A 12,504-nucleotide genomic window follows, 5' to 3' on the forward strand; every position below is an offset into this window, starting at 1 on the left:
GAGACATCTATCTATAAGGGACTGTGTTACTAGAAACATTTGTCTTTTCATATGGTTAGAATGTTGAAAAGCTTTTTATGTTATGTATTAGTTCTTGAAACTTGCTTGCCAATTTAATATCAGTAGCATCTAAACAGTAAGTAATTGCTTATGATAATGAGTGCAAACTAATTCACTGGAATATGTTAATATTCACAATGCACTTTAGAACAGTTGAGTATTCCAAAAATACTACTCTCTTCTTTTACTGCAGTGTATAGGTTGCATTGTTATTGGAAATGCTGGCAAAATCATCACAAGACCAGCCTTTCATTCAGTAACCATCTTATTGAGACTCCAGCATGTGTGAGCAAGGAGTACGTAGCGTCTTTTGAGAACTAAACGGGATATGAACAAAACCGTCTAGATACAAATAACGAATCTTAATTTCTGATTCGTGTTCATTAGATGAACATTTATAAGACAGGCAGAGAGCCCTCCTTCCCTTATGACTTGTAAAATTTAATTTAACAGATTTCAAGGCAAATAGCATACAATCACTAGTTTAATATTTGGGTGTCTTCAATGGGTTTAATCTTTGTGTGAGATGTAGAAGGGTTTTTAGAAACATGCTTTATGCGAATCTGGGAAGGAAATGCAGCAGCCCTCAAAACCTCCAGGTTAGTAGCTGATTCTGTACAGGTGGTTTTTAGTGTATTTGAGCCATTGTTTTTTCCTTCCTTTCTTGGGAGATGTTCTGCTTTGTGGTGTTGGGTTTTTTTTTAACAAACTGAGATGAATACTTATTTAAAAATGCATTATCCCTGAGCACATTTCTGCACAGAATGATTTTCCACATGCATTGGTATTACAGTTTTGAAGGGTTCTTAACATTATTTTGTATGTTACTATAGAGTGCTGTACTAAAATAAGGCTTCTCAAACTACTGAAGACTGATCTTCACTTCAGGAAGTAAAAAGCAATCATAATTTCCTCCAGCCAGACCTTTGGGCTTACACAAAATCTCTGCTCTAATTAGGCTGGATTAATGTTGGAGAGCAGTGAACTGCTCACCTTTCTTGCATACATGGGTGAGCTAAGTCATAGCTAATAGTACTGGCATATGGAGTGTCAGAGTTGATGCCTGAGTTAGTCCCTGCTGGGATGAATGAATAGCTTACCCTCCAAAACTGTTTTGTCAGGTTCTCTCCAAACACCGTTGTGGAATCCAGTGGTTAAACCATGCCCAGTAGTTACTCAACTATGTAAAGCAGTGAAAAGAAAAAGAAGTGTATTTTTCACTGCAGCTTTTTATTCTCTGAAGCTGGCGGTGAATTGTTGCTTGCAAACAACAGCATAAGGACTTTCCAAAGAAGAATGATAGCAATTATCATAATCACAAGGCATGTAGCATTTTTGTGCCAGACCACAATTGGGAATCTGTTACGTTGTAGAACAGAAAAAAGTAGGAAGGAAGTGAATTGGCCCAACCTGGCTGGCCTCTGTTAGCTGTTATTATAATGGTCTAATAACCTTAAAGATTCAAATACATCTGGATCTGTGTACCCCTATTAAACAATATTTGTTTCATGTGCAGATTTGATAATATAAGTAAACATTGATGTCCCAGAATCAATCTTTATGATAATGACTAGGAAATCTTTCCAGATAGAGTATAATTCGTATAGCTGCTTGCTGGTTCTTATTTTTAGGCTTCCCTTGAGCCCACCAACTAGATCTATTTACAGTGTATTTTTTTTACCTGATGCACCTCTGAAGTTTGAGGACATGTAGTGCTGGTGAGGACTAGCTTTGGTTTGAAAATGTGAGGCTTTTTAAAATCAGTTATTACTCTGCATATCAAATAAAATGAAATAAAGTGAATTTTTGGGCTTACTCATGCTTGGAGTTAGAAAGACAATTCAGTGCTAGCAGACTGCAGTTAATATGTAGCCTGCTCATCAGTTCTTCCCTTTGCCAGGTCTGCCTCTGAGACGCCTCTAGCAACCTAACAGCTGCTTCAGTGGTGGATTCATGTGCTTCAGGGAGGTTTAAGCTCTGTATTTTTCCAAAGATTTAATAACTTTTGTTTCAGTTCATTTCTGTTAGAAGAACAGTTGCTGGGTTTGCATTTCAGGATGCCACATCTCCAAGAAACTATGCTCTTTCTGTTTTTCTGCAGCTATAGCTCATGTATGTCTACTTGAAAGTATTCAGAAATGCTACCACGCTAGTTTGCCTGCTAACTGTTAGTAATTGAGTAATCAGTAGGAGAGCATGTATGCCACAGAACTTCTTACTCTTCACTACCTTTGCAAACAAGCAATGTTAAACTTCACTGCATCTTGTCCATAATACAAGTTGCTATTTTTAAAAGAGGTTCCATCACAGCAAACTCTCTAAGTTGCAGTGTTGCCAGGACTATCTTTCTGCTGCAAGTAATAGTAGCATCTTAGTTTAGTCCAGCATCTGACACCCTTGTGCTTTTATTAGTTTTCTGTGAATTTAACAGGCTTTCAGTTAGCAGTTCTTTTATTTTCACCATGTTATGCATTTCTTGTAGGACCAGTTTTTACTACTTTAGAGAGCTCTCTAAGTAGTTCAGGATTTTTCAAGATGAAATTATGAGATCCACAATTTAGCAAGGAAGGTAATATAAATGTCACATAAAAATAACTAAGTTAATGCAAGATTGGATAACTGGAGTATTGTGTTAGTAAGGAAGCCAATAAGAAATAAAGGCTTTAACCTGGAAGCATCCTAAACATTTGCAGCCAAACTTCTGCGTGTATTAACATAATTAAATTACTTAATGCGAGTTATTTCAAATGTTTGCATCTTCATTATAGAACAGGGGTTTGTTTTTTAAAGATTGCTGGAAATGCTGCACCTCTTATGAGAATCAGGATACCACTGAGGGTGCTTGACTAAAAACATAACTTCAGGCACTGTTTTGCATGAAATAATGACTTTTAAAAATTATTATACTGTTTCTTTGAAAAGTACATTGTCTTTTGACGGACCTATACAGAGAAAATTTAGTTTTGGATTTCCCACCACTGTTTTTTGGTCTTTATGGACATCTGTGCAGAGCTACTTCTGCGGGAGATGTTAAGATCCTGATGTCTTCAGCTTACGGGACTCACAGTTGAGCAAGCTTGGAAACTCTTAACATCTCAAGTTACTTGGCTTATGGAATTCCTAACTTTTGCCAGGTATCTGTTGAGTTTGTAAGGTCCCTGGACTGGAACCACTGAATGATTTCACATAGGCCACCAACAGATGGTAACAACATTTGGTCTCTATCAACCTGCGTAGTATTTGAGCTCATGTCCTAGTTTCTGCATCCTGTTAGAAATCCCTTCAACTAACTAGCCCCTTAACTGCATTCCTTTTATATGCTGGCACAACTAATAAGCTGTAAGAAGCAAATCACTGCATGTGCAGTCTGTTCATTTTAATGGAATTTAATGTAGCAGTTGTTAAATTGAAGTATAGGGCCTTGACATTTCCTAATGTATGGAATGTGGGGACCAGAAGAGTCCTATTGTCTTCAAGAGTACTTGAGTTTATTAATTTCAGTCTCATAATGCCTTTTCATTCCTATCTGCTTGGGAGTGTTTTTCATCTCATTGTCTTCTCATGTATGTTTCTCAACAATGTGATTTCCACTTCTCTAGACACTGCTTAAGAAGTTTAACTATAACTTTACAAGGTTGGAGGAAGAATAAAACTTTCCCTTATTTATAGATGTTTGACTTCTTTTCCATCTGACTTTTGGCAAGCTTTCAGAAGCAGACATGTTGTATCCTTGTTACCTTTAGTAGAGTTATAATGGATTAAAATGTTTCATGTTGACTGCATTATGACACTTAAAGCAGCTTTGATTTCAGAAAGATGTAATTTTGTAACCACCTATATTACCTAAAGGTGCAAGTCAATAATGGGAATTACTTGACTTACATTTCATGCAGAAAAGTTCTAAATTCATTTTGAACAGCCATCCATGCTGGGAAAGGATAGGTAATAGGCAGCCAGTGGAAATTTTAAACTGAGAGATTCTGGAGAAGAACAATAATTCTCTTTTACCAGTCTGTGTCAGATTTGTGTTAGAAAGACTGAACCCTTTAATAAAATAAATCATAGTTTTTGTAAAAATGGACATGATAATGAGATCCACAAACCCCAGATTTTATTTCTGTGGACTTTTCAAAGCTAATCAGAGTAATTTTACAGAATCAGTGCTTAAATACCAAGTCTGTTGGCATTTAGTACATCAACGCGTGTTTTGTTAATAAGTCAGATGAACAGAAACTCTAATTTCTACATGCTCTTAGGAGGCCTTTCAGCTAGTTCTTCCTTAGCTAAGGTCCTTCTCAAAATTATATTCATGTTAAACAAGATTGAAAGCTCTTAGTTTGATGTGCCTACTCGAACTGAGTAGTACTTTACTCCAGTTAAGTGATCTGATCTAAATGAATGGGGTCATTCGAGGTGTAGGTGCTACTTGGTTTGAGTGAAGATATTAGAATCACTCCAGATGAAAAAATCTTTAAATTCTGTGAAACTCATTTTAACCGTGTCATTTATGATGGTAAGAATTATGCTAACTTGTAATGCTGATACTGAGCTGCATAAGAGTTGTTCCGTATAGGTGTACACATCCGTTGAGCCATCATCACTCATAAGTTTTAGTTGTTTGTCCCTTAGTGATCCTTTTGAAATTAGTAGAGCTAGATACTCTCATTGTAGATAAATAAGATATTTTGACTTCAATTTGAACATTTATTCTAAAAGCAGCAAAAATAATGAACCCTGGTTTTTTTTAATGTAATGGTGCCTTGTTTGCAAATGTTGCTCTCTCTTGCTGTAAAAATCCAACAGCTTCTGTTCCTCTGTCTTCCCAGAGCTCCTGATGACACTTCAAATGTGTGGCACCATTGTCTGGCCAGCATAGTACAGTGAGTGTATTGCCTGGCCCACCAATATTCAGCAATAACCAAGTGCCAAACAGCAAAATATAATAGTTGAGCTCTACAGATTTCTCTTTTTCACAGTCACAGATTTTCATTAAACTGCTAAGAGTGAATTTTGTTTGAAATTGCTGTCTACCCCTCTCTCAAATTTGGCAGAACTTGAATTGGATTAAAAAGCTATTGGAGGATGAGCAAGGACAGTGGGTATGTTGTGTAGCTCCATAAGTTTATCCTTCACAGCAGAAATTTCTAAAAATAAGACTTCACATTTGAAACTTAGGAATTAAAATAACAAGAGCAATTGGAACTGGAATGGAGTATTTCCTCCCCTTCCCTCCCTCCCCCCCCCCCCCCCCCCCATTATGGTGTGCAGTGTAAAATACAAACCATGAGCTATAAAGCACAAAGAGAGAAACAAGGAGCGTTTGTGTTTGTATAGCACCTTTAACATTTAAAGGGTCTTAAATAAGTTTGGCCATCTTCCCACGTGGAAAAAGCATTTCTTTCTTGCATTTCTGGGAAAGATATGACATGACCTAGTTCTCAAGACCAGGTTGGATGGGGCTTCCACTGGTCTAGTGGAAGGTGTCCCTGCCCATGTCAGGGAACTAGATGACCTTTAGGATCCCTTCCAATCCAAACCATTCTGTGATTCAATGGAGAATACCACGAACCATATTCCATGGAGTTCTCAGAAAAAAAGATGAGAATTAACTGAAACCAGACCATGCTTCAGTCTGAATGTTTGAAGCCAAAGGTATAGGTGCACATTTATCAGTTGAGCTAGTGATCAATCCCAGGTTGAGCACTCCTTTTAATTAAGAGCCTGTTGCCAGAAAGTCAAATTCTGGGAAGACCCTACGGGTCATTTTAGATGAGTGAGAATGTTGTTGTGCCACTTACAAAGCATTTACCAGGTCATGGTATTGTGCACATACTGTTGCCATAGACTGGAGGAAAGGAGAAGTAAGAAAGGAGTGGTTTCCTGGTTTTCTTGGTTGGTTTGTTTTTCGGTTGGTGTGCACATGCCTTTGTGTTTGTGGAGGAAGAGCATGGTGCCGAGCTGGTTAAGCTACCTAAAGCAACTCTTTCCTCAGTGGTCTGTGGACAAAAAATGAGGAAAAAGCTTCTGTGTTACTGCCTTGGATCTGCAATAAATGTCATTGCAAAGGCCAGGAGGCTCAGCTTGACTCGAGACTGTTGTTCTATTATCACATAGACCTTTACCTGGAGACAGCTCTTGGGGATAGCTGAATATCATAAACCATGCACAGCACTGTTTTATATATCTCTGAAAACTTGAAGGTAGTGTGATGAAAAGCCTTGTTGGGTCTGATAAAGCAAATCAGAGTCTCTATAGTGGCTTGGGAAGAGGATTTCTACAATACAATATAAGGTTGTGTTTGAATTAATACTAACTCCATATCACAGTTTCTGTTTATAAAGGAATGTAGGAGGCTGTGTCTTATCTCTGCCTATTTAATACTGGCATTGACTGGTTGGTAGAGGTAGCAGACAGCAGCAACAAGGCGAAGGCATTTCTGTGTCAGCATCTTTTATATACTGGAGATACTGCTTTGTTGGCTTATTTTAATGAATCATTTTGGCTACTGGTTGATCTGGTTGACGTCATGTTCATCTAGTTACTGTCTGGGTGAAGCTAGCCTCTTGACCACAACTTTTAAGACATGTCCTGTGTGATGAAACAGGTTCCAGTTCTAGATCACCATCAGTACAGCATTAATATACGCAGAGATTACAGATGCCTCAATAGTATTAGACACAGTGTTGGAAGTTTGGAGGTTCAGCTAGCAGCAGCCACTGTAAACATGATGTGGCTTCAGTCTCTTTAACAGAAACATTGAATTTTAGAGCTTAGCTGTAGCATAGTGGAAGGTGGGTGCCACAGGAGGCTGACAGTAAGCAGATAGGCATTTTCCATTCTCTTTATTCCATTAGCATCTTTACCTGACGTGGAAAGATTATATAATTAATTAATGAAGATAGTGATAACAAAAGCCAACAGCAGCAGTCTTTGTCGATGCTGGTTTGGTCAGTGAGTCTTACAGTTACTCTGGTAGAATGAGATCAATGAATGTAGTAATCTTAGTACTAGGGAATTGTGCTATGCAGTTTGTGATCTTACAGTTGACAAATGTACTGGCATGGTACATGCTGGCTAGCCCCAGAAATTGTTTTGAGTGGCACTCAATTTCCAGGAAAACTATGACCCTTTAAGGTTTTCCAAGCTGAGTGTGGTCAAACTCAGCTTTGTGATGTTCAAAAGGAACATCATAAAAACATTCCTATACCCTATTATCTGTGAATGTAAGAGGAACCTGGCCAGAAAATGAGACATCATTCTCCATTCTTACCCCTGTGGCTCAAGCTTTTTTGAGCGCTACAGGCAATTATCTATTTGAAAATCTCTTCCCTATCCAGTGCACCTCTTCTGCTGTTAAATAGACTGTACTTAAGAGAAGCCTCATGTTGTTGTTGCAGCAAAGCAGTTACAATCCATATTCAGGCTCCTGCCCAGATTAGTGGGAGAGAGCATACTAGGATGCCTTCAGGAAGTAGTTGAATCTGATACTTAGTTTGAAATGCGTCTTCCAGCAGCTCTTCGCATCTTCTTCCCATGGTTAACCCTAATGGCCATTCCCTCCTCACCTCAACCCTGTGGCATGTATATTCTTTGTTCTGTATAAATAACACATCAAGTCTAAGAAGAAACATGTGGAAGAGTTGTTTTTTCATCCACCAAACTGATCATTTAGACACTGTCCCCTCTGTCTCCCCCCCGCAAGATATCATGCTTCAGACTTGAAGCATTCCTTTTCCTTTACCTTAGAAAATCTATACAAATCTACATATGGAAATGTTGTGTACTTTTCTGGAACTTTAGCTTGTGCAGGATAAAAATACATAGATGAAAACATAACAAGAAGTATTAATTGAGATCTATATGCTGCCCTGAAGTGTGATTAGTTCCTCCATACAGATGTTTGGGAAATGTGTGTGTATATATATATTAATATTGAAACTTCTTCACTCTTCATAATTAGTAGTAGCCTGCACAGATAGTCTCACTGGATTCAGCAGGTTTATAAATGCAAGTAATCAATTACCAGTGGGAATAAGAGGATTCACATTCTAGCCCAGACTGAAGTAAAGTACTGATAATATCCAGAAGAAAGAAATCACGTTGTTGGATAATTTCTCATTATAACCAGCAGTGCTTACCCTTCATGGTTTTTTGTAATAGTTAAAAATTGCTTTACTGTTAATGAAAGAGCAGCTGATAGTTTTCATTATTGTCGTTTATAGGCTTCAGTCTTAAGTTTTTCAGCTACAGAGTGGGATAGAATCACAGTTCACTGGGGTTCAGAGCTCAATCAAACTATTGCTTTCACTTAATCAGCATCCGAAACCTGATGTGAATGTTGGAAATAAACATTAAGGTTACTAACATTATGTGGGAAAAATGGAATTATGTACACTAGCGCAGTATACCATGAACACAAAATGGGGATGAACACGAGGAAGGTGGAAAGCTGTTGATTTGTTGTTGATTTGAGCGAACTATTAAACTGCATCAAATGTGACTTCAGAGCAATAAATATTGAAAAGCTTTGCAGTCATACACAGTAATAGATACAGTAAATGGGTACTAAACAAAATATTTATCTGCTTAATACTGTATAGGTAAGCAGATGTCCTTGAGTTGCTGCCAGGCTGTGCTAAAATGAATGCTCTATTTCATAAAGATGAATTTTACAAACAAGTAGGACTTGAGGGACCCAGACCATTAAAAAACATTACTGTATCTTGACCACTGGCAGTTTGTTACAATAGGAACTACGCTTTTATGGTTAGGAATTTCAAAGAGCTATATGGACATTTTTCCTAAACATTGTGTAGATGCATGGACGTGTAAAGAATTATGCAGTAAATTCTGTGGCTGAGAGATAGAACTGGCGTGTTACAAAGTTGCCTACTTACAAGTACTGTGCTGATGGCATTGCTATTCTTGACATTCTAATTCTGCTTTCAAGTCTCTTGAGATGATAAACTCCAAACAGCACAGTGCCATAAGCTAAGAGAAAGAAGGAGAATGACTGGTTTTTAGTGACAGTGTTCTGAAAGAACGGCAGAGATGTTATAAGGTTTGTCAGGGAGCATAAAAGCCTTTATGGAGCATGTGAATTAGGCTTCCTCTGTTGTTAATATATCCAAGATTGACAGCGAGCAGGGTGGTTTCAAACAACTACTCTGTTTCTTGCTTTTAATAGTTAATGGGAGGTTGGACTATAAGCTGAGATCAAGCCCAGATTAATAAATTTTACATTATTGTATTTGTCTTCCTTGAAATACAAACACAAGAGGATCTATTCTCAAATGGCTTCCGACCCATTTTTTTCATAATTAATACAGGAAATTCAAAGAACGTGACTCCCTGTACAGCTTAGACAGAGGCAGAGCTGTATTCATCAACGTGGATTCATTAGGCTACTACCAGGCATGCCGTTAGTTTGAAGAGCTACAAAATGGTCAGTTACGAAGAAGGGAAAGCTTTGCCATGAAAACCATAAGCCACATATTATCATAGGTGAAAGATAAGTTTTTTAACTTTGATGTTGACTCTACGTAGTTTAAGAATTACAACTGGATTTATCCAGCCCTACTGACATTGACCTTGGCTTCAATGCAGCAGCAGTACGGAACAAATTGCTCTTCATTTGTTTATTTGAAGGGTAGTATTTAACAAAAAACTGTGTCAGAGGTTCACTCTGAATAAGAACAACTGAGTTTCTCATTGTTCAGATCTGGAGACTTATTTCTGGGTCATTGTATTCAATATGACTCCACCATGGCTCAGCAGGCTTTTTCTTTGTCTTCTATATTGGATAAACACATCTGTTACAACCAAGAAAAGGAGAATTATTCACTCCCACTTAAATCTTATGTACTATTCAAACAGTTTCATCTGTGACATTGAGGTGTAAGGAGTTGTTTTTTCTTAGCCTTCTCATTTTTGTTACTTATAAAAACCTCATTCATGACCTGACACAGTATTTTATGAAGTCAACAGAAAGGCTGACACTGTTTTTAATGAGCTTTGGATCACACCCTCAGTTTTTCATCAACACAGAATAAATCCTTTCACTGCAGACACCAATGTTAAATGTACTGTAGGAAGGTCCAAACTCACTCCTCAACTAGCTCAGGATTTGAAGTCAACACAAGCAGCAAGTAGGAGAACTCTGGGACCATTAAGAGTGATATTACCTGTCTCATGTGTCTTTGTTCTGGGATGTACTACGACCGGCGTTTTTGTCACACATATTCCTAAACCAGACACAATTTGATCATGTTCATTATCAAGCTTTTTTAAGGCACAGCCCCTATCTTTACCAACTCTTTGGAATGACAGTAAGTCCTGATTTCACTTGGAGTGTAAGTGAAACCTTAGATATCAGATGTTACTGTGTGTGCCTTTGCTAAAGAGAGTTGACAGGTTTTCCTAAAACACATGCAGGTTGGTATTTTGCCATCTAGAGAAAAGCCAAGAGATCTATTTGAAGCACAGTGCAAACCTGCAAGTGTGTTGATATAAAATGAGCTTCACCATTTTTTAAGTGCTATGCACAGTGCATAAAATATTACAGATTGATTGTACTGGAAAAAACTAATGGTTAGGTACATAATTCCATAAAGGAAAACTGATGTTAGGAGTAAATGCAGGATATCTTTTCAAAAAGACCAGGTGACCTTTTTGCTTTGAGACTGATGCAAAGCAGTCGTGTTCAGCAGTAAAGTAAGATTTCGATCTGGAAGTTGGAGGAGTGGTGTAACTGTACAGCCCTTCTTGGTTTTGGCTTTGAAAGTTGACATGTTCCAGGAATTTTAGATCCTCATGGCATTTTTGGTCAATCTTGAAAGAAAGTAGGAAAATTACAAGTATGTTGTTACGTATTATCTCCTTACATGAATATGGGAAGTGTGTAGTGAGAGTATTGGGTGGAATAAACTGAATTGCATCTAATAAAATTGAGAGTAGCCACAGAATGAGCCAGCTTAAAACAGCTAGTAAGATCAAGCATCTGTATTTACAATGCACTGACATCTCCCTAAGCTTTGACTTATCTTCATAGAAAAGAAGTGGACAGCTTGTAGTGACCTTACAAATGAAAGATGAAACTGCATGTACCGTCTACCTGCTAGATGCTGTTGTTAGGCTCTTAAGTTTTAAATGGAAAATGTCCAGATATGCTGATATTTTAGTGCAGAGGAAATATGCTGGTGATGAAATTAAGCACCTGAGTGCTAAGTGGTTTTAGATTGCAACACTTGTTTAAAACACATTATAGGTTTTGTAAGTGCACACTGGATATAGCATATAAAGATTTCCACTCTTGCGAGTTATACATTGAGCATTATGCAAATAAGCCATTACTTACTTAGATGGTAGACTAATCTCTTTCTGTCCCGACATGACAAGTAAAGTATGTTTCCATTTGTTATCCCCATCTGTCACAAGCTGATAAACCTCAGATCCATAGTAGTCTTATCTGAATGTATTTGTTACAGCCTTGCTTTGCTGGGCACAGTGATCTATCATATACTGCATATCATTTTCATTGTGTAAGGAGCTGCATTTTTTGTCTGTCAGGAGATAACTGGAAGTACTTGATTTCTTCTCTGCAGAGGCCCCGATTTGGGAAAGCATTTGGTTCAACTCATCCCTGTTCTGCACATCACAGAAACGTGTTCTTCAAGCATATGCTTAAGAACTGTCTTGAATAGATACGCATTTCTGAATCAGAGCTAGGGTATTTTGAGGCACTGCAATTGGTATATTTTGTGTTGATTGCAGTATATAAAAACCACTAATATTGTGCTTACTGCGGAATTTTCAGAGATAAAGGCCCCTAAATGTTGAAATATAGTCTCGTTTGTTTCTATGAATCTATTTGCTATATGAGAACATCCTGATTTTTGTAGAGTGTTGGTTTGCATTGGTGCAAGTGAGCTGATGATATTTATTCCTGTTTTACAGCGGGAACAACATACATCTTTAGCAAAGGTGGTGGACAGATCACTTACACGTGGCCTCCTAATGATCGGCCAAGCACTCGTGCAGACAGACTGGCAATAGGGTTTAGTACTGTGCAGAAAGAAGCTGTGTTGGTACGAGTGGACAGTTCTACTGGGCTTGGAGATTATTTAGAGCTGCATATCGTAAGTATTATTTCCACACGCCTGATATTTCCTCTTGTCTTGATTGCTCTTATATTTGTATTTTTTAAAATGTATTTTATTTTAATGTAAATACAGTGGTTTGTTAATGAACCTTTCAGGGTCAATGGTGAGCTAAATGATAATGGTTTATAGCATACACTACTGTAAAGGGTCTCAGGCATTTATGCAGTGCTACTTTTTATGGCTGTTCAGTTAAAAATCATATCATGTACAGTTACAGTACAATAAAAAATCATACCTGTATAGATACAGCAGTTTACTGCAATCTAATTACATAAAACAGGAT

General features: G+C 37.7%; 1 protein-coding gene across 28 annotated transcripts in view; it reads left to right on the forward strand.

The window, feature by feature from the left end:
* The window catches only part of NRXN1 (neurexin 1), a gene marked incomplete at its 5' end in the record, with an annotated part of 676,782 nt that overhangs the window by 450,699 nt on the left and 213,579 nt on the right, over window positions 1-12,504 (forward strand). For all 28 annotated transcript variants that reach the window (XM_080615047.1, XM_080615057.1, XM_080615070.1 and 25 more), the window contains one exon: window positions 12,016-12,197. In XM_080615047.1, coding sequence (XP_080471173.1) covers window positions 12,016-12,197 — 182 coding nt within the window. The remainder of the gene's footprint in view (window positions 1-12,015; window positions 12,198-12,504) is intronic.

The sequence above is a fragment of the Psittacula echo genome, assembly GCF_963264785.1.
Source record: "Psittacula echo genome assembly, chromosome: 4".
Taxonomy (NCBI): Eukaryota; Metazoa; Chordata; class Aves; order Psittaciformes; family Psittacidae; genus Psittacula; species Psittacula echo.